This window comes from Arachis hypogaea, chromosome 2 (genome assembly GCF_003086295.3).
Source record: "Arachis hypogaea cultivar Tifrunner chromosome 2, arahy.Tifrunner.gnm2.J5K5, whole genome shotgun sequence".
In the NCBI taxonomy this organism is placed as follows: domain Eukaryota; kingdom Viridiplantae; phylum Streptophyta; class Magnoliopsida; order Fabales; family Fabaceae; genus Arachis; species Arachis hypogaea.
In genome coordinates this window covers 5210071-5233640 of record NC_092037.1, presented here as the reverse complement: position 1 = coordinate 5233640, position 23570 = coordinate 5210071, and the positions used below count along the sequence as shown (strand labels likewise).

Genomic DNA, 23570 nt, shown 5'->3' with positions numbered 1-23570 from the left:
TGGTTGCATACCACATATTTAGTTACTCTTTAAATTTTTGACATTCTTCTTTTGTGTGAATATTTTAAACATGAAATTATTTACGTGTTTTTTGTATAATAATTTAAATATTATAAAGCAGATAATTGTTTAACAATTAGCTAATCTAATTAATAATAAATAAATTAATGACGGAAATTAAAAGTAAACTAAATATTTTAAAATTTGTACGAATCCAAATAAAAGTAAAAAATCTACAAAAACTAAAAAATAGTGATTCTTTTTAATTAGAAGAAATAATAAGTTTTACTTGGACTAAAACCTTATTTAACTGTTATAGATAAAGTATTTTTTTTTCTTAATTACTACTTGAATTAATGTTTTCCAGCCATACGAAATTAATGTCAGATTTTTGCAAGCTTGAAAAAGAAAATCACAAAGTATTGGAAAAATAAAACAGAATATTAAAAAAAATAAATTGCAGGAAAGCTGACATTATGTTAAAAGGAAAAAAAAATTCTTACCATACTGCTAATGCTAATTAATTTATAAGAGTAACAATACACTTGTGTATACATATATATCGATTAATATTTTAGAATTAACCTGTAACATAATTTTTAGATGGTAAATGCTACCCTACCCTCTCTAAAGTAATATGTAAATTACCCTCTTTGATATATTATATTTTAATTGAGTTTTTATTTTAACCTGAGTTACTTTAATCTCACGAGAGTTAATAATATCTTAGAAGACGGTAAGGACCTGACAGAAGAAGAAAATAAAACACCCGATAAAACAGTGATATTTAGGAGACACAACGACGATGACAAAGAAGTGGGAATGAGTAAACGCAATTAGAGAAGGTTGGAATACCTTTTTTGAAAGAATAATTTGATACGGTGATGCTTGGGAAGCATAACGACGACAATGAAGGAGTACAATAGGAAGGAGTAAACGCAATTAGAGAGAGTTGGAGTACCTTTTTTGGAAGAATGATTTAGGAAGATAAAATAAGATACACAACCAGACCGTGATGCTTGAGAGGCATAATGAGGACGACCAAGGAGTGGAGAGGAGTAAACGCAATTAGAGAGAATTGGAGTACCTTTTCTAGAAGAATGATTTGGGAAGAAAAAACGAAACACCAATGAGACGGTAATACTTTGGAGGAGCAATGGAAAAAGTAACTCAGGTTAAAATAAACACCCAATTAAAATGTGACACATCAGAGAGGGTAACTTACATGTTACTTTAGAGAAGGTAGCATAGCATTCACCTATATATATATATATATATATATCATAAACTTTTTCACAGTAATTTATTTTATTTTTTAATATAATCCATCCATAACACGGCTTTATGAGTTATGACGGCACCGAGTAGACAATGATTGGTTTTAACGTTTAATAAGAATGATATAATTCTTTAAAAATAAGGAATGAAAAAAAAACAGACAGAGAACAAGTGTGTATATAGTTAATTATTTAGGATGCACTTATAAAATATTAGATAAACTATTTTTCTTTAACCAATTCTATTTGGTCAATTGGTCAAATTATTTTTTCATTCAAGTAAATATTAGTGATTTAAATTTTATTTGATGTATGTAGTAATTTTGGATCAACACTAAATCTTTAAATAAAAAATACCATAAACAATAAAAAAACTCTAATAATTTTAAAATTTGTAGATTAAAATTAAAAATTTGAAATTAACAAATAGAATACACAAATAAATATGGACACCTTCACTAAAAGTATAGGCATTGGGAGAAATTCCCAAAAAAAATTTACAGTTAAATCGTTTCAAAAATAAATACAAAGAATTATCAAGCTAATAAATCCCGTTATCTTTTTTTTTTTGAAAAAAAAAATTTACTTAAAGCTAATGACTTAAGCTCAGGAGATATTTTGGAGAGAATGCAAATCCAAAGATGCACCAATTTATTTTCAGAATTCTCCCAATTTAACGCATACTCTTCCAAGAACCGGCTTAATTTCATATATATATTACACCTGCGGCACATTAACACATGAATTAATAAATTAGAAAGACCAATTTTTTTTTTCATTTTTAAGAAAAAAGAATATATCATAGAAGTGCTGAAGTGCATATACCTTCATTCTTCGTCAATTTTGTTCTCTTCAGAATGCCACACTATGTCTTGCAACCCTGATGAAAAGCTTTTGTAGAACTGCATATATATATGTAAATCAACATTGAGTAAAGTCACCAACTTGGTCAATTATTTATAATTTTATATCCTAGTGAATTAATTTTTCAAGATATCAAAAAAGCTGAAATGGGAGATTTAGTCAAAGAAGAATAATAAATAATTTTTAATTAGTTAATATTATTATATTAGCCTATTTTTTATTTAATTTTTTAATTTTTTTAGAATTTAGTGTTTAAAATTAAAATTTAGAATTTAAAATTAAAAATCTAAAATTTAGAATAAAATATAACTTCAAAAAAATTTGTTTTTATAAACTGAAAAATTAGACAAAAAATGACAAATAAGTCCCAAAATTTATATCGCAAAAACAAATAAATTCTTAACTAGGGGATAGAATCTCATGCAACAAAAGGGGCAATCGCTCCCAAACTTCAAATTTTTTTTTTATAAATTATGTGTACATTTTAACTTGGTTTCTTGAAAAAAATTATTCTACTCTTTCTCTATTGTAAGATTAATTTTTAGAAATACGAAAATGTTTCTCACTTTAAAAAGTGAGATATTTAAGTTTTTTTAAGAAATCTATTTGTTTTTAGATATTTTGGATGAAAAAATTTAAATATTTCACATTTTAAATTGTGAGAGATGCTTTTATATTTTTAATTAGTTAAGAACTTATGTATTATCAAATTATAAAGTTAGGAATTTATTTATTTTTTTCTCAAAATTTTATCTCTAATTAAACTCTTATTTAATTTTGAAACAGAGAATAGTGCAGTGACCAAAAAAACAGAGAATAGTGTTAAACACATGCCTTGTGAAACTCCAATGTATCTCCCCCTGTTTTTCGCAATTCCACGTGCAAGGAGGGTGCTACCTCGAAAACCTGTAGCCATAGGCAATAATTTGTTTATGCAAAAATATTAAGTACACATTAAAAATAAAGGTTTAGAAAACTCTTATTTAACATTTATTTCAAACAATTTAGTTGTTAAGTGGTTGAATAATTAAGGTCATGATTTTAAATTGCGCTTTCAATCAATATTATTGCAGTTGTGACAACCTCGGCGATGGTATATCTTTTATTGCAACTATATTTATATGATAAAAGAATTATACTACGTGTATATATAAAAAAATTAGTCATTAAATTATTTTTTATATAAAAAATATATTAAAATATAAAAATATAAAATAATATATATTTATATATATATAATAATTAATTTTTAGTATACATATAATATTTTTGAACTAATAAAATAAAAGAGTACAATGAAATCCAAAATATAACTAACCAATTTTCAAGTTAGAAACACAACTTTGTCAATGCCGTTAGAAAGGGAGGCAGAATCCTTGCCTCAAAAAATTAGGGTTTGTATGGTTTATGTTCTAATTTTTTATTTTTTTAAAATATTTTTTATTTTTAGGATTTTATAAAAAAAAACTTTTTTATTTGTTTCTTTCTTTTATTTTTTTTTTTTACAAAATTTCAAAAACATAAAATACTAAAAATAAAAATAAAAACACAACCCAAAGTCCCAAACACACTTTTAGAATGTGTTTTCTATTTTCAGAATTTTATAAAAAAAATAAAAATAAAAGATAAAACAAAAACTAAAATTTTATTATTTTAATTATTCTTTTATTTTTTTATAAAATTTTAAAAACAAAAAATAAAAATACAAACTAAACGTACGGTACATTTTTTAATGCATCAAGCTAATTAATTTTTCTCTAGAAAAAAAATGTGATTTATTCTCATATATCAATAAGATTTCAAACCATGCAATATACCTCAGTAGCCACTGAAAGGTGACCCTTCCTTCCACTCTTATCACCTTGCAACTTCATCTGCAAAATTGATGTTAGTTTATTAGAATAGTATTTCACATTTTGTAGTGTGAGGAAATTCTATTTGTCTCTAAAATATATAAAATATAGAGATTAATTAACGATTACACAATTCGACCAATTTAATAATTCAGATAATTAAGTATACATATAATTGTATTTCTTTTTATCCTCCTAAAATTTGTGGACAATAAAGAAACAGAAGATATATATTAGACCAATTTTACGATATTGTTTATTTTTATTTAATTTTTACTATTTTATTATCTTATTATACAATAATCATCTTATACTTTGTCAATAAAAAAATTTTAGTCATAATTATAATAATGGTCAGAAAAAATATTTTTTAATGGTCATAAAAATCTATTACTTGTCATTATGATATAATGATAATAATAACAAATATATAATTATTACTAAAAAGTAATTAACTAAAAGAAATAATGGTGTTTGTTTAGTGTTTGAGGAACTATCCAAATTCATTCTAAATGTCTGAAATGCTTCTCCTTCTCCACCGAAACTAATACTTAATATTTCTGTGTAATTAGTGTTTAGAGATGCATAATTAATTACCTTATAATTGTGCTTGTGAACATTGAATCCAAGAGGCTTGGCAGCTTCCTCAATTTTAGACATAATTTCATTTGGAGGGCACTGTGAGGTAAAATGTGTTTCTCTCTTTACCATTCCCTGTAATATTCAGTTTAAATAATAAAATTGACAAATAATTAAACATTATACTACTAAAAAAATTACTTTTAACGATTATTTATTTTATTTTTAATGATAATAAAATAATTACTAATATATTTACCGACAATTTGACATTAATCGTCTTATATATTTTATCGTTAAAAAAATTTTAGCGACAATTATACAATTGTTAATAAAAATCTTTTTAGTGGTCACAAAAAATACATAAATACCATTATAACATATAAAAGAGAAGAATGAGATTAATTATTATGTAATGCTAATATTAAAGGTTTTTATATACTACGATTCAATTAGATACTTCTATATTAGTAAATAGTAATTTTCGTCTCAAGTAAACTCCCAGTTATAATAAATTTAGGATTTGAAATAACACGTGTGACTCAACTTGCTTTTGAAATCTTTAAAATGTTACGTCTTGATGTTAAAAGCCATAAAATTTTTTAAATTTAGAAACCAAATTGATGCGCACATAAGGATCAAATTGAGCATACATTTTGTCAAATATAAATAAGGGTTAACCACCAAAAACACCATCGAATTATTCAAATGCTGATAAAAATGTTCTTGAATTTTATTATCGACAAAAATGTCTTTAAATAATTTAAAAACACAACAATAATACTCAACTATAAATTTTGATGTGATTTTTACAAGCATAATTAAAAAAATGAGATATTATTATTATTATTATTATTAAAATTTGGTAATTTTTTTTAAATATATATTTTTTGTGATTTTTTAAAAGTATTATTAGTTATTAACAAAAAATTACAAAAAATAATATACTTAACGAAAAATCACCAAATTTTAAAGATAATAGTATCTTTTTTTAATCATGCTTGAAAAAATTGCATCAAAATTTAATCTCTAATGTATTTTTTGAGAAATACATATTTAATGTTAGATAATCTTGCAAAAAAACTAACATTAAATATGTATTTCTCGAAAAATACATTAGACATTGAATTTTGATGTAATTTTTTGCATGCGTGATTATAAAAGTGAGATATTATTATTCTTAAAATTTGGTGATTTTTTGTTATGTATATATTGTTTTGTGATTTTTTAAAAGTATTATTGGTTGTTAACAAAAAATATTATAAAAAAATATATTCTTAAAGAAAAAATACTAATTTTTATGTATAATAATATCTTATTTTTATAATCATACTTGCAAAAAATTACATCAAAATTCAATCTCTAAGGTATTTTTTGAAAATATATATTTACTATTGGGTATTGTTGTTGTATTTTTAAATTATTTGAAGGTATTTTTATCGATAGTAAAATTCGAGTGCATTTTTGTCAGCGTTTGAATAATTCGGAGCGTTTTTTGTGGTTAACCCTATAAATAAAAACTATGCCTTTATTATATAGTGGATAATATTTCGATAAAAAATAAAATTTTGACAAAACATAAAGATTATTTCTTTTAGTTAAAAACATTAGTTTTAATTACTCTATTGATCTCTATAGTTTCGTAAATTTTTAATTAGATTTCTATATTTTTGTTCTTTTTAATTGGTCCATGCACTAATTCTTTTTTAATTAGGTCCTCTTTGCAGTAATTGGTTTAATTTTATAGGGACTCAACTAAAAAAAATCAGTGCAATGACCCAAATAAAAGAAAAAGAAAGTGTACTCGGACCAATTAAAAAAATTTTTGGTGCAAAGATTCAATTAAAAGGAAAAAAAGAACAGAGACCTAATTAAAAATTTTGTGAAACTATAGAGACTAATAGAATAATTAAACAAAAAATTTATAATGTTCGTTATAAATTTAGTAAAATTTTTCATTTTTCCCTCAATTTTATTCTTTACTAAAATAATTTCTCAAATATATATATTTGCATAAATTTTTTTATGTGATCAAATTGTATCATTGTTTTTACTTACTAGTGATTTCTGCTCAAACATACTTCCAAGGTTAAAGGTCTTTGATCTTGAAATGAGCTCAAAAGCGTTCAGTGAGGCCGGTTTCTCTTTTGTCTCTGTCACCAGATTTTCCTACAAATCAGACAGAATTTTACTTACAATATCTTATGAACAAACCTGTTTATGCACAAATACAAGTTATTTTTTACATCAACACATAGATTAGGAAATCATTTCTTTAAATTCGATGTAAAAACTGGTTTATCTAATAAAGTAAAAAGAAAAAAAATTCTGACTTTTTAAGTCCTTCTATTTAAAATATATAGAGATAAATAGATTTTTTAAAAAAATTTAAATGTCTCGCATTTTAAAAAACGATAGATATTTTTGTATTTTTAATTAATCCATAACTTATTTGTTTTCGAGAGGAAATGTCAATGAACGATTTATCGTTTTTTCTAAAGTAAAAGTTTGAAGATCGATTTGATGATTAAAATTTTTTAGGAATTAAAATATCCAACTAAAAATTTTTTTGGAATTAATTTAGGATATTACTAAAAAATATTAAAACATTCTTGAGCTAGTCAAAACACTTAGATAAAACATAAAAGTTTTGAATAAAAAATGTCTTATATTCTTAACCGGAAGAAATATACATTATTTTAACTACTTACATGGTTATTTAAAAAAAAGAAAAAAAAATTACCCTGGAATCATCAAAAGCAGCAGTCACATCGTCTGTATTTATTTCTTCTTCCTCTTTAAATATTGGTGGTTTGTATCCTTTTCTAAACCATTCATCTTGTAATATTTCTGAAATTTTTATCCTCTGCAAAATGCAGCTCCATATATTAGAAAGAAAAATATATATAAGCATAGAACATAAAATTATTTTACCACATTAGAATTACAAAAATCAATAAACAACATGATTGGTATATCTAACAAGTTCACAACAACTAAGAGAATCAAGCATATAAAAATATTAATATTATTACAAGTAACTTTAACTTTTAAAGAATTTCTTAATAAAATTATAACTATAAGACTCTAAAAAATAATTAGCAATCCTTGAAAAGTTGGAGTGATAGATAAATTAGTTGACGGCTGAATTAGTGTAAATAGAATTAATTAATTTGTAATCAATTTGTTAATTAATTAGTTGCAATCCTTCTTTCTCTTCTCTACACGTACTCTACTCGTACTCTTTCTTTTCTTTTGAATTCTTTCCTGTCTTTCTTCGCTGCTTTGCAGGCTTCACGGTCCTCGGCCTCCGTGTCATTAGGATGTGATTCTTTAAGTTCTGTTTCGCGCTCTACCTTTCATTAGTTTCTGCGATTCTTGCGCTCTGTCTTTTTCTGTTTGCGCTCCTCTTCCAAGAGACGAGACGAATCATATGGAAGTCCTCGTCGACTTCCGACTTTTTCTAAAAAGGTACCATGCGGTCTCTGAATGAGACACTTTTCCATTGTCATGCCGTCCACATAAGTGCAGAGAAATGTTTCCTATACAGATTCTCCTTGGCATTAATGCAGTCCCTCTCTAATAATTTCAAAACCCGGTAGAAGAGTATACTTCAGTTAAGAGATGGTAGTACTTCTTGTACCTTTTCAAGTTTGCGGGAAAGTGCCTGCTATTCCTGCAGGCTTCAAACGCACTTTGCGCAGTTTTTAGCATAACGTGTGCATCGCACCATGTTTCTTGATCGAAAACCATAAGTTGGAGTGATAGATATATTAGCTGATGCTGAATTATTATAAACAGAATTAGTTAGTTTGTGATTAATTTATTAGTTAGTTGGTTGTAATTAAGTACATATCAATTAGTTTGTTAGTAATTAGTTTAGCCTGTATTCTATTCGTACTCCTTCTTCTTTCTTGAATTCTTTCCCTTTCTACTCTCTCTCTTACTTGAATATGGTGCCTTTCATAGAGTATTGGACTTTAAGTCCTTGACGAAATGGACAAAAAACTAATTGAATAATGATAAATTTCTCCTAGGAACATGTAAATTTATTATTGTAATTTTTGGAAATTTACTTGGTATTTTTTATAAAAAGAATTATTAATCCATTAGAAATTATTTAAAAATTTTCTTGTTGCTTTTATTTTCTGTAAAAATTTATAAATCTATCACAAAATTCTTCAAAAATTAGTTATCTAATTATTCTAAAAACAAAAGAACTAATTTAAGACTTACTGTGAGAGGGTTTGGATCAAGAATGCGACTTAGTAGTTTCTTTGCCTCCTTGGAAAACCACGGTGGAAAAACATACTCAGCCTTTTCAATCTGAAACAAATATACAAAATTGAGTTGCTCTTTTTTTTTATAAATGAAGAATTGATTGAAGTTCAAAGGATAAGTAATACAAATGATCAATTCCATGAGGCTTAATTAGCATTACTTGGCTCAAATGTGTAGGTAAATACCATATATATTTATACACAAATACATAATAATTAAATTAATAACTAACTTTTTTATGTATATATACCATCTTTTATTAAAGAGTAAAGCTAGGGAACCAAAAGCATATTAGCCAAAATCCAGCCAAATACCTTTGGATGAATTCAAAATTTTTACGAGTTAATATATATGGATGTTTCTTTTACTAAGTATTAGAATGTTTCTTTTTCATATTAAATGGATGTTCTTTTATATATTTTTCGAATTTGTGATTGTTAGAAGTGGATAGATTAATGTGAGAAAAAAGGGGAAGGTTTTTATAGATTTTAATTAGGTTTACTTAATCAATTTAAAATTTTTTAAATTTTGAATTTAAAAAAATTAAAATTAATTAATATAGTTTTGTTTAATTTTTGGCTAATAAGCTTTTGGTTCCTTATACTTTTTCTTTATTAAAAAATAATAATAAAAAAAGACATGACAAAAAAAAAGATTTCTATCTTGTACAATCATAGGGCAAAGAACAAAAAAATCATACTTATTTGACTCAATTCTAATAAATAATTGTTTTAAATCAATTTACTTAATTTGAAAAAATGTTTTTTTAATATTTTTTTATTTTTTAAATATTTTGGCAAAAAAAATGAAAAAAATTAACATCTTGCAACTTTCTATCTGTATTTTCTATTTTTTTTACAAAGATATAAAAAAAATATGAATAAATAATGAAAAAAAACAAAAACCATCTCGCCCTAAAATCTCCATATATTGCCCTATAATGAAATAACATCCATAAAGAAACTTCAATATGATATGATAGACATAGTACTTACTTTTCTGAAGAGTGCAATTTGATTTGGTTCATCAAAAGGCAAGTATCCAGCCATGAGTACAAAGAGAATGACTCCACAAGACCATATATCAGCTGCAGAACCATCATAACCTCCATTATGGATCACCTAATATGGGTATAAATGTAATTCATTCATTATATATTTATATAGTGCATTTTAATGGCATTACATGTCTAATAGACTACATTTGTTTACAGTAAACGAGACACTAAAACACAGAGACATAAAATTGTATTTGATGAATAAAATATAGATAGAGATATTATGTCTAGAGATACTAAATTAATGTATTTTATATTTATCTTAATAAAAAAGACATAAAAATATTAATAAATGACATAATTTATTTTTTATTTTTTTTATTATTTTTGTTAATTTTTTATAATTATACTTTTTATTATTATATTTTTCTTCTCAAATATTTTGAATGAAAAAAATGAGAATAAATTAGATTCTCATAATTTGTTATACTTTATCACCAAACATAATATAAAAACACTAAATTATGTGTCTTTATTTTTTATGTCTTATTCTCAGTATCTTATTTTATTCTGTTTTTAGAAACAAAGGCAGTTATATAGACTCTTGATTATAATTTTTAAACAAAATAGATATAATCAGAAATAATTGTATAATAAAAACTTTAAATAAAATTTATATTTTATGTATTATCACTATAAGAGGATTTTACAAAAAAATTAGTCGTTTATTGCTTATCCTATTAATAAAAATAACTAATTTAAATACATAAATTAAATTCAATAAATATAAATATAAATTTTTTTATATTATTAGTGTATTAAAATTAAATTTTTTAAACTATTACGAGAATTTTGTTACAATTTTTTTATATAATATATATGAAAATTTAATTATAATTTTTAAAATCTAATTGAAAATTGAAAAAAGTTATGAATCTACAGAAGTAATTAAATTGTAGAGGTATAGTCCAAATATCCATAAGCACACAAAGTAGGTACCTCAGGTGCAACATAATTAGGGGTTCCGCAGGTAGTGTGCAGAAGTTTATCCTCCTACAACAAATAATCAATAATTTAAGATAATTAGGACACATTATAAGCAATATTTCGTTTCCTTATATTGAGACATGATCATAAATACGTATAAATAGGAGTGTTTATTAATCGAATTAGATTAGATATAGTCAAAATATAAATTTAATCCACACTAAATTTATTATATTGGATCAGATTCTATATTTGCAGTTTTTATATTTGGATTAAATATCGAATATATTTATAAAATAAAAATATATTAAAAATTTTACTTTTATAAAAAAATTAATAAATCTCTTTTTTTATTCTAATAATTTTTTGTTCAATTTTTTAAATATATTTACTTTTAAACTATTATTAAATTAATTTTTAAATAACAAAAAAAATTATAACATACATATACGAATAATAATAATAATTATTAATTAAAATAAAATATAAATAGTACTTATTTATTTATTATTTAGTGCAAATTTATTGATACGTGAATTAGAATCGAGGATATAGATGTAAAATCCGCGATCCAATTCGATTAAAGTGTGAATTCTATTCGATTTTCTTGTGGATTAGATTATATGCACTAATTAAAAATCAAAAAATTTTTGGATATCATCAAATCCATTTGAACACCCCAACTTACAAAGTTAGAGAATTTTTTTTGTGTGTATATTTTCTATATTTTGTTAATTTATAAAAATAGAAACAAAGATGTATGGTTCTATCTCTCTTGTCTTGAAAATAAGATTTAAACCCAATTATAAATTTTTGGCAGGTGCAATAATAAAGTAAAATTCCATAACATCCATAAAAACATTATCTTACTCGCTGTACGAATGTGCTCAAGCCAAAATCTGAAACTCTAAGAATATCATTTTTGTCCAGAAGAAGATTTTCAGGCTGCAAAATACATTAAACATGAGTGTTTCTTATTTCTAATTTTTTTAAAAGTACAATTGGCTAAATTTTGATTCCTACTCATACTCACATTATTGTTAAATGTATTTGTTTCTGTTTTTAAAAAACACTAATTTTACAACATGAGTTTTTTTTATATAGTTGAAGAAAAATTGAAAATTGATTATAATAAGAAGCTATCCTGTTTAATTTTTTCCAAAAAAATTGAAATATTTTTCTATTATTTATAAAATTTATACAAATATATAAAATGATTGATATTTTCAGCGGGGAAAAAAGAAAATTGCCGAAACAAAATCCCCTCAGTATGTTTGGATAGAGAATTGTTAAAAATATTTTGGAATTTAACATAAAAAGTAATTAAATTAAATCGGTTGCATTAGTTTAAAAAATTTTAGTTCGGCTTACGCATCCAAATACCAATATAAGAGGATACCAAAAAGAAGGAAAAATATATTTGTATCTTTCTTTTTTAGTGAAAAAAAATCGGTAATATTAGGGAGAAAAAAAAATCAGAACTTATCTTATTTAGCTTTTATTAATTACTAAAATAATTAATGAAAGCTAAATAAAGCAAGTTTTAGCTAATTTTGGCTAAATTCTTAGTTATCAAACATTTTTAAAAAAAATTTTAAATTCTATCTCATTAAAAAGGATTTGAATTTTCCTTTTCTTACTATCAAAATACCTTGTTAGATTTTCCAAAAAAAAAATTAAAATGACTTTATATAAATATCAAACAAATTATTTAAGAAAGGACATTTTAATAATACTCTCAGTCTATTAATTCAACTACAAGGTGGGGGAAAACAAACTAATGTGGTTAGGGTATATACCTTCAAATCTCTATGATAAACTCCTCTACTGTGGCAATAATCAACTGCATTGATTAATTGATGAAAATAGCTTCTTGCTTCATTTTCTTCTAGTCTCCCTTTTCTGGCCTAGATAATCAAATTAAGATTTAACAGAGGAATTATTTCTATGGATTTTCATGCAAGATCCATGTAAAAAGTAAAAACATCAATGTTAACAAGCTTAAAGAAATGCTATCTTTGAAACTTTTGTTGTTTCAATATTTTGAGTTTTTTTTAGGTTTAATTATTTCGTCAATTTTTATAATTTTATCGAATTTTTAATTAAATTTTTATATTTTTTTTAATTGAGTCTCTATATACATATTATATCAGATTTTGCAACTAAAAATTATAAACATATTAGAATTAATAAAATATTTAGTTAAATAATATAGAATATTCATTCGAGTGTTAGACATATTCATTTCATTTAAAAGAATATTCCGTTAATTCTAACATTTTTGTTAGGTAAGGATTTAATTACAAAATTTGATATAGTATAAAGATCTAATTGAAACAAAATATATATATATATATAAACTTAATTAAAAATTTAGTAAAATTATAAAGATAGATGAAATAATTAAACTTTATTTTTATAAATAATATAATTTTTTATTACTTTAATTTTATGCATTTTTTATTACTTTGATTTTATAGAAACTTACAATTTTCAGTTCTCCTCCCTTGATCAACTCTAAGACAATGTAAATCTTTGTTTTGCTTGCCATCACCTATGCTTAAACAGAGAGCACATATATTGACTTAGAATAATATATTTAGTAAAATTATATGATCCAATTTGTTAAGATACAAGGAAATGAAATAGCATACACACCATTTTAAGATGTCATGTATATGGTGAAATGTAAGAATAATATTACAGTGAAAAATGGAGTTTGGTAAAGAGTGAAGATTGAATTTTTTATAATCAAAATAAAATAAAATAATAAAGACATTATGTGTAATATATACTTTTCTAAAAGAATTTTGAACCGGTTAGCAGTGATCCAACCTGAATTTAACTATGTAATGCTGCACATAAGACTTATAAAGACCTTTTTTAACATGAATTAAACTACGTAAGATTTGTCACTTGTGGGATTGGCGATTTTAGATGATAAATAGATTATTGACATTTTATTTCAAAGACAAATAAATTTAATAATAAAATAATAAAATATAAATTTATATAATTATTTAATTATTACCGAATCAATCAATTGAATTAATAATTTAATATTTTGACCGGGTCAGTTACTATTACTAATTTGTTTCTAATGATTATGATTTATATAGTACACACAACATAGAAATAGGTCATAAATAATAGACAATTACAAATTTAGACATTAAGACACCATAAAAAATAATTTAAATAAAAAATATACACTAAATAATACACACCATAAAATTCATTTTAAGACATAAACAGGGTATCAAGCCCCAGTTGAAAATACTACTTTTAGTTTCTGGCTTTCTGCAATATTTGTTCAAAATGCACACTTTCTGTTATTCTTGTAAAGAAGATTAAAGTAAAACTGCTTTGGTACATACCTCATAAATTTTGATCACGTTCGGATGTTGGACCATCTTCATCGTAGAGATTTCCTTCTTCAGCTGCCAAAAGAAATAATAATAATAATAATAATAATAATAATAATAATAATAATAATAATAAACAAAAGTATATATTGAAAGAAAATCCCTGCTCCTACAAAGAATGTAATACCTTACAAGTTATTCTGATCATGTTCAATCTTTTAAAATATATTTCTCAAATTTTTTGTTTTTAACACGACTTATTGATTTGACATGTTAATTACATGTTACTCTCTGTTAATTATATGAACGAAGAAGTCAAATAAATTTTTTATTTTTTGTTATAAAGAGAATTAAATTCCTTATTGAATTTAATTACAGAAATACATTGATTTTTTTAGCGACAATTTGAATTCAGTACAAAAAGATCTATGTATCTATTATTTACAAAGTTCAGATGTTATAAATGTGTATCTAACATATAACTATTTACCTAATTCTATTTAACTGATTAAATTTTTGGATAAATAATTTCATAATATAACGCGCAAGGTTTCTTACCTGTTCCATCATCCTAGGATGTTTCACAATCTGGTTTTTGACGAGGATCTTAATGGCAGCACTTTGGCCATTATCAACGTTTCTTGCAATTTTGACCTTCGCAAAGCTTCCCTCGCCAATGGTCCTTCCAAGTTCATACTTGCCAACACGGGTACGAGACCTCGTTGTTGCTGCCGCTGTCGTTGTCTTTGTAATTTTTGTTGTTTCCGTTCCTCCACCCTTCTTCTTGGAGATCATTATTGATTTTTCTTTTCTTTTTCTTCAAGAAAAATATTCAGGTTTTTGGGTCATATGCAAGCTCAAAAAGCCAAAATTGTTGTAAGATGAATAGAGAAATAGAGAAAAAATGATTTGACCAAAAAAAGTATAAAACTAATAATAGTTATTAATTTTTTTAAAACACAGATACATTAAATATATTATAAGAATACATTTATATCATGTAATTATCAAAGCGGCTCGATTTGAATCAGGCCGCTGGCAGAGGCTCAACAGGCTTCGGTGGCGGTGGCTTCGGTAGAATAGTGTAGCCTCTCCTTTCTCTCCTCAACCATGTGTTTCTACATCTCCTTTTTTTTAATTATTTTTTGTTTGTTTGTTCTCTTCTTTTTTTTTTTTGATATACTGATTTAGATTTGTCTAACAAAAGTAATACTAGGTAACTAATAAATTTTTTAAACAATATGAATAACCACCAATCAAATTCAAACATATTATATTTTTAAATTATCCACTTAAATTTTAATATTAGAATATTAAAACACATTATACTTCATTTATTTGATTAAATAAAAATACCTTTCTAAATTAATCAAATTTTAGAATTTAATTAATTCTAATTTTATAATTTTAAATAATTAAAACAACAAAATAAAAGTATATTAAAAAAACAAAAAATTAAAATTGTTCCTCATCTGTGTTAAACATATGGATTCAGAAACTTCTCATTCACGCATATGAAGATATTAAAAAAACATTGTTCTTGGTGGGCGAGAATGACAAGTTGGAGAGAGGGAAGTTGTTGTTTAGAGTCATTAGAGTGTTCTTGGTGGTTTCATTGGCTGTTCTTGCATGAGATTGTTGCTTACCTTCAAGGATGGCAATTCAGGAACCTAAATTTGCATATTCTTCCGAATGCCTTGGATTTCGAGGGGTTACTACACATGGAGTATGTTGGTTGGCTGAGGTTTCGTGTCGAATACATTGCGCCGCCTGTACAATCCCTGGATCGTATGGTTCTTTGCATGGGATGCTTTTGGATTAGATACAAGAAGGTTAAGCCAAGGTTTGCTGGGGATCCCTTCAAAGTTGATGATGTTGAAGGTTCTGCAAGCCATTACCCCAAGGTTCTGATTCAGATTCCAATGTGTAATGAGAGAGAGGTTTGGCACCAAGTTTGCTTCACTCTATTTGAAGCTTATTTGTTAACTAAAGTTTTTGTTACTTATGCTAGCAGAAAACTATTCCTTCCATTCCCTTATATTAATTTGGCTATCAGATACATTGATCAAATGATGCACTAAATTTTCATAGTGACAAATAAAAGATTCAGATTACCTTTTATGCATTGTCTTAGAAAATTGCTCATGAAATAACAAAAAACAAATAAATAAATAAATAAATAAAGAAGTAGAAAAGAAGGAGGATATACATTATATGTTAAAATTTCTCATATAGAAGTTAGGAATTGTATGCCACCTTCTAAAACTGAAAGCATTGATGTTTTCCTTCAGTGATAAAGCTTGATGAACAATATTGAGTAATGAGTTTCCTACTTTTGATTTCTGTAATGCACAGCAAGTTTGAATAGATAATATTAAAGTTTTTGCCTTGACTAAAACTAGAGGAGTTTCCACAAGAAGTTTTAAACATTTGTTGACAAACTTGAAATTTCAATGGATGAAAATTTATTTTATCAGCTTTGTCTGCACTGGCTTTATGCAGGTGTATGAGCAGTCTATTTCAGCGGTCTGCCAAATCGATTGGCCTAGGGATTGTTTACTGATTCAAGTACTCGATGATTCTGATGATGAGAGCATACAGTGCATAATTAAGACCGAGGTCTCCAAATGGAGTCGAAAGGGAGTCAACATAATCTATAGGCATCGGTTAAACAGGACTGGATATAAAGCTGGGAATCTCAAATCTGCAATGAGCTGTGACTATGTGAAAGGCTATGAGTCTGTTGCAATTTTCGATGCAGACTTTCAACCAAATCCTGATTTTCTATTACAAACTGTGCCACATTTCAAGGTTAAGAGAAGAAAATGAATCAGGCTCAGTATTAAATTAATGAATATTGCTAAAAGCATGCTTTATATATGTTAGTATCTCTATATGCTTTCTGTTGCAGGACAATCCTGAATTAGGTTTGGTCCAAGCTAGATGGTCTTTTGTGAACAAGGATGAGAACTTGTTGACTCGTCTCCAAAACATTAACTTATGCTTCCACTTCGAGGTAGAACAACAGGTCAATGGACTATTTCTCAATTTTTTTGGTTTTAATGGAACTGCTGGTGTTTGGAGGATCAAAGCCCGTGAAGTATCTGGAGGCTAGCTTGAGAGGACAACGGTAGAAGATATGGACATTGCGGTCCGAGCTCATCTCAATGGATGGAAGTTTATCTTCCTAAATGATGTTAAGGTGATTAGAAATGAGTTATTTATTCACTGTCTATTCATAGTGTACTAGTAGAGTAATACTATTAGTTTACCTTTCAAACTGTGCAATTTGATGCACCGAAACTATCAAATAGTGCAAAAGGACTTTTGTTAACTGTCCTTCCGTACTTACCATTCATATGATGCATTTTATTGACAACATTTTCCTTTATTAGATGAGTAATTTTAGAAGAAAAATTAACCAAAGACCTTTTTGTCATCGGTTAATAACTCAGCGTGTCTAATTGCACATGAACAGTTTTATGATCTGCAGGGAGTTAAAACCATAATTTTTCAACTCAGGTCTCTGACACACTTGAATTTTCTCAAATTTACAAATTTTCAGGTGCTTTGTGAAGTTCCTGAGTCATATGAAGCTTATAGGAAGCAGCAACACCGTTGGCATTCAGGTCCTATGCAACTTTTTAGATTGTGCCTCCCTGCAATTGTTAGATCTAAGGTATGTCAGATACTCAGCTTGATGCAATAAATAGAATAGTGGTGAAGAGAAATAAAAGGAACTTTCAAGTATTGCATATATTTTGCAGTATCTAATAGGGGCCTTAAAATCTTCTATAACTGCAGGTGTCAACAAGGAAGAAAGCAAACTTAATACTCCTATTTTTTCTTTTAAGGAAACTAATTCTTCCCCTTTATTCCTTCACCCTGTTCTGTATAATTCTTCCTTTAACCATGTTCGTGCCTGAGGCTGAGCTTCCGTTGTGGGTGATTTGCTATGTGCCGGTTTTCATGTCATTCCTTAACATCCTCCCTGCCCCAAAATCTTTTCCTTTTATTGTTCCTTACCTTCTTTTTGAAAACACCATGTCCGTCACCAAATTCAATGCAATGGTATCTGGACTCTTCCAATTAGAGAGCTCTTATGAATGGATTATGACAAAGAAGGCCGGAAGGTCATTTGATTCTGATTTGTTGGCAGCCGAACAAAGGGAAGCCAAGTCGATAGAGCATCAAAAGATCCATAAAGGAGCTTCAAGAATGAAGAGATAATAGCAAAGGTCACAAACTGGAGCACCCCTAAGGAGCACACCCCTCTGAAGAGCCTCTTAGGTGAGGCTGCTCACAGCCACAGCCCAAGTTCTCCAAAATTGGAAGAAAACTTGGCAAGCAGAAAGAATGGTAAACTTCCACAAAACAATAGTTCTGGATTGACAACTGTTAACTCCATTCTAGGTCCTGATTCACCTTCAGCTCAAGCTCTGATAAACGACGCTGCAAAAGAATGGAACTCACCGGCAAGATATCCTACGGAAATGAAGAGGGAAAAGAGGAAAGCCAAGAGCAGACCATATTGGATACAATTAGTATGTTGCTCATCAGTGGATCTTCAGAGAAGGCATAAAACTGCCATATGATGGTTATGGTTATATTATAGTTATTTTCATGCTATTTGGGGTATTGTCTGCTTCTAGAGTTGAGATACATATTTTGATCATGCGTCTCATTCTATTGAACTGGGTAGCCTCCTAGAAGTTTGGTTGTATATTTGAAGCATGTTCAGTTGCCATTACTGTTTATGTTATTTTAATGTATCATTATCATGGCTTTGGTGCCTTGTTATATATTGAAAGACTATGATAGAATGTTACAGACTAATTTTCTGCACCAAAATAACATACTATGATAGAATGCCACAAAATATAATATTCTGCATTTTACAAGAAAGACTATGATAGAATGTTACAGACTCATCACCAGATTCCACATTTATATACATCAGCTTCAAAAATTCTAACCCCTTAAAGAACCATACTAAAAACTTGATTCTTTATACCTCCTGACTCCAACCTAAGTTCTATCTAAATATATATCCCCATATTTTTAACTACTACATATACTTTCACTATAAAGGTTAAGAGCAGCTTAAAAACGGTTTAACCCTTCTGAGTTCACTTGGATACACCAGCACAGAATCTACACATAGCCCCCCTTTGGTGTGTGTGCAATCAATTTGAGTCATGGAGAATTTAATTTTTGTTGATGTATTTCCATCCTCCACAACAAAATTGCCACCATGGTAGAAGCTCCATTTGCCAGGTTCTCTTAGAAAACACTGGGATGTAACAAATTGGCCATCCGAAGTACATAGCTGGAACCTTACAGGCTTTACATCCCAACCATGAACATGTTCCGTGTTGCAGACCCGTCGGCCAAATCTCTTGGAGGGTTGCCCTAGATGTAGTCTGAAGAACAAGCTGTATGTTCCGGCTGGGAATGGGAACCCCACTTCTCCGTCCACTTCAAACCACCAGATTTGCTGAAGGTATGCGACGGTATTGAATCTGCAAAAATGATAGAAAAAAGCCCAAGATTTACTCAAAAGTGCATTGAAGTGATTAACCATTTAAAACAAGACCTACTATTTTGACAGTTAAACTAGATGATTTTGAGGTTCATTACTTTAATTTCATCATCAACGAGAATAACAAAAGGGGAACGATTCAACTATTTTCACCAATATGCATGTTCTTCCTTAACAAGAAGATTCCACAGAAAATTGAAGCTAATCCAGAAAGTTATTTTCACCAATATGCATATGTTATTTTGTGGAACCGAGCTGTGCGATGGTGCTTTCAAAGCTGAAATAGTAGCTGCACGATGGCGGAACAGAGCTGCATTTCGGCGACGGCGGCGGGAGATGGACGGAGGTGAGGGAGTGAGATCGATGACGGAGAGAGGAAGAAGGAGCTCGAGGGTGATGGGAGGGATGTGTTTGCGTTTAGCCGTTGTGTGGAGCTAAGGTTGCTGGGTTGGGTAATTGGCTAGGGCATCCCAGCAAAACGATGGCGTCTTGCGTGCGACGCAGAGACAGATGAGAGAGATCGAGGAGCAAAGAGAGAGAGAGAGAGGATAGGAAGAGAAGAGAATAAGATGAAGAAGACTGAAATCTTCAGAGGCGTGAACGAGAGGATTTTTGAACCTAGATGAAGAACAATTTTAGTTTTTTATTTTTTTAATATGTTTAACACATATGAAGAACAATTTTGATTTTTTATTTTTTTAATATGTTTTTGTTTTGTTGTTTCAATTATTTGAAACTATACAATTATGATTAATTGAATTCTAAAATTTGATTAATTTAAAAGAGTATTTTTGTCTAATCAAATAAAGGAAGAATGTTTAAAACTTTAAATTTTTTTATAAAATTAATTAAATAAATATTTTTTATTTTTATTTAATTAAAAGGGTGTTTTAATAAAAGTAGTGATATATTATATATTTAAAAAAGAAAAAATTAAATGCTGATGTGGAAAATAAATTCCACATGTCTTATTGTTATTGTTATTGTTATTGTTATTGTTATTGTTATTTGACATTTTGGATCTAAAATTCTAATACCATATTATGATACCACTCATCCCAAAAACTTCAACTGATAGGAAAAAGTAACACTAATGGTTATATCTCTAATAATCTCTAAATCTCCATTGCACATATTGTACAAAAATTCCATTGGATCCTCGTACTTTCTCTTTTAATTATCTACCTATACTTTTCCATCTAACAATATGAAAAAGGAAAAGTATAGGATTAAAAGAATAAATTTAAATTAATAGCATTAAATTAGGGTGTAGTATATCTTTATTTAATTGGTGATTATTCATGTTGTTTAAAATAGTCATTGTTTACCTAACACTTCCCAATGAAAAACCACCTATTATAACTATTCATATTTCAATATACCATATTAAATTTTTTTCACCAATGACTATATTAAATGAAGGTAAATTACAATATTAAATAGAAAGAGATTGAGTTAGCATAAAAGTAAAATAATTAATAAAATAATTTTACATCGTTCTACTTTTATTTATTGTTAACATTTTTTAATTTATGTGTGTACGTGCGTAATTATAAATGGACAATTATTTTAGATCTAGAAAAAAAAAGGATAACTATATATTGAGATTAAAACTTTTATTTGTATACTTTTTCTTTTGAAATTAGTTATAATATTGGATTAGAAGTATAATACCACAACCAGCATATTATTTTATGATCAAGATTATCTAATTATGGTTAAAAAAAAAGAAATTTACAATGAAATTGTTATTCCAAAACCGAATCCAAAGAATTGTCAGTTTGTCACACACATGGTAGTTCATAGAATATTTATATTCAATATTACCTGTTCAGACTCCAGAATCTCTTATCACTATTTTTCTCTGAAATTAAAAGCCACTCAAAAAATATCTTGGGTGGAGTAGACATATCCAAATTAAGATATGGAGGAGCTATATACAAAAGTTTTTTAGTCTTAAATTTAAGAATGAATATCTATTTTGGTCCTTGAATAGTTATTATGAGGATAAAGTACTCTTTGATTATTCACTACCAAAAACAGTTAATTCCAGACGGAATTACAATTTTATCTTTTTTATTGACAAATTTTTGTTTATTGACAAATTTTTCAACAGATAATAATTTATTAGCAAATTTTTTGTTGTCTATAATTTACTAACAGATTTTCTTTTGTTTTTGACAAATTTTTAATTTCATTGGTAATTACATTATTGATTTGGCCAAATTTATCAAGTTTTTTGATGGTTTTTTCGTTAGTAATTAGCGTCAAATTTTTTGATGAATTTTTTGATATATTTTTTTGTCTGCAATACTCCCAAAAACGCATTAATAATTCTCTTTACCGACAGATTTATTTAATTTTTACCGACAGAATACAATAAAATTTTTTGCCGGTCACAAAGTAAACCTATTTTATACAAAACAAATATGAATTAATTATGGCTGATTGTTCAGAAAAAGAAACAAGCTAATCATAACATCAAACTAAGAAAAGAGTAGTATAGATAAACAAAATTGACTTTGTTCCAAGTTTCAACTTTCAACCATTGGAAAAAGATGAAAAACTGGGATGCTTTAGAGCCAAAGGCAAACTTCTGGAAAAGAAAAAAAAAAACAAATTAAAAGAGAAAGTAATTATTTTTTTGCCAAGAAGCTTTGGAAATGTCAAAACTCAGAATCCTCAGGGCTTCTGTCACAAAAATATGCAAGTTTAATATAGTGTCAATGATACATTCTAAAACCACCGTTCATGTCATAAAAATTTTGAAATTTATTTTTCTCACAAATAGGAATTGATAGAGCTACTAACCCGATTCATTGATTGGAGTTCATCCGGAGAATTTGCTAATCTATCCATCCTTTTGCCTTTTTCATTCCTTCTTCAAGACTTTACTTAATGGGTGAAAGGAGAAGAGGAATTTCATTGGCAGAAAGAAAAACTAGAATTCTGATTTTCTTTCTCTGAAAACTAACTTCCATCAAGTTAGTTATTTTCAAATAACTACTAACAATGTAACACACGAGAGTGCAGTACATGCTACATTTATTGCACATTGAAGTAGCTACAATGTCAAGAAAAAAAAGGGACAGTACTTTACATCCCATAAATAGATAACAATTTTATATATCTATCTACTTAATATACTAAAACTGGTTTTCTCCTGACTAATGAAGGTGAGGTGTCGATCTCTCGTGACTTCGTTTTTTCTCCAAAATGAACTTTCCTATTCTCTATTCTAAATTATTTTATAAAAAATATATTTATTATAATTATATTAATATTTAATGAATAATACATAATTATACTAATTTAGAAACATATCTTTATTATAATTATATCAAATCAATATTTAATGCATTATTAAACTACTTATCAATTATCAATTAAAAATATTTTTAATCATTTTAATAATAATAATAGTAATAATAATAATAATAATATATGATAATAATAATTACCCGTGATATCATTTATTGAAAAAAATATAACATAAAAAAATATCATTTATTTAAAATATCATTTATTATATATAATTCATAAAAAAATATATTTTATTTTTATTATTGATTAGAAGATAATCTATATATATTTTGATTAATTTTATTTATTATTATTATTATATTTAATTTACAGAAAGATAAATTAATAATCATATTATTATTTATCAATATATTAATATTGATAATGATTACATAAAAATTATTTAATATTTAATATTTTTATATTATTTATTTTTTATATATTTTGATATATTTATAAATATTTTTTATTATTTTTATATGCTATATGTTTACCTCCACTGTTTAAAATTTTTGGATCCGT

The 23570-nt window shown here is 26.6% G+C and overlaps 1 protein-coding gene and 1 pseudogene across 1 annotated transcript; one reads left to right on the top strand and one right to left on the bottom strand.

Annotated features, from left to right (window-relative positions):
- Positions 1-1728: 1728 nt before the first annotated feature.
- LOC112720862 (CBL-interacting serine/threonine-protein kinase 9-like) lies at positions 1729-15331 on the bottom strand. The gene is made up of 15 exons (XM_025771956.3): positions 14762-15331; positions 14216-14278; positions 13327-13392; positions 12638-12745; positions 11709-11783; positions 10851-10904; positions 9850-9975; positions 8810-8899; positions 7317-7439; positions 6632-6742; positions 4592-4708; positions 3959-4015; positions 2976-3047; positions 2103-2179; positions 1729-2000 (listed from the first exon to the last, which is right to left on the bottom strand). Exons 1-14 carry the CDS (start codon positions 14996-14998, stop codon positions 2105-2107), a joined length of 1374 nt encoding a protein of 457 aa, XP_025627741.2. The 5' UTR covers positions 14999-15331; the 3' UTR covers positions 1729-2000; positions 2103-2104.
- LOC112720846 (probable xyloglucan glycosyltransferase 5) lies at positions 15053-20334 on the top strand (annotated as a pseudogene).
- The last annotated feature ends 3236 nt before the right edge of the window (positions 20335-23570 follow it).

What these genes read in the sequence shown, in the direction of transcription:
- LOC112720862 (XM_025771956.3), bottom strand. Translation starts at nt 14,998, where the DNA reads ATGATCTCCAAGAAGAAGGGTGGAGGAACGGAAACAACAAAAATTACA. An exon ending in AGGGAGGAGAACTGAAAATT is followed by an intron (nt 12,746 to 13,326) that starts GTAAGTTTCTAT and finishes TTGATTATCTAG; the next exon opens with GCCAGAAAAGGGAGACTAGA. An exon ending in CTAATTATGTTGCACCTGAG is followed by an intron (nt 9,976 to 10,850) that starts GTACCTACTTTG and finishes TACCCATATTAG; the next exon opens with GTGATCCATAATGGAGGTTA.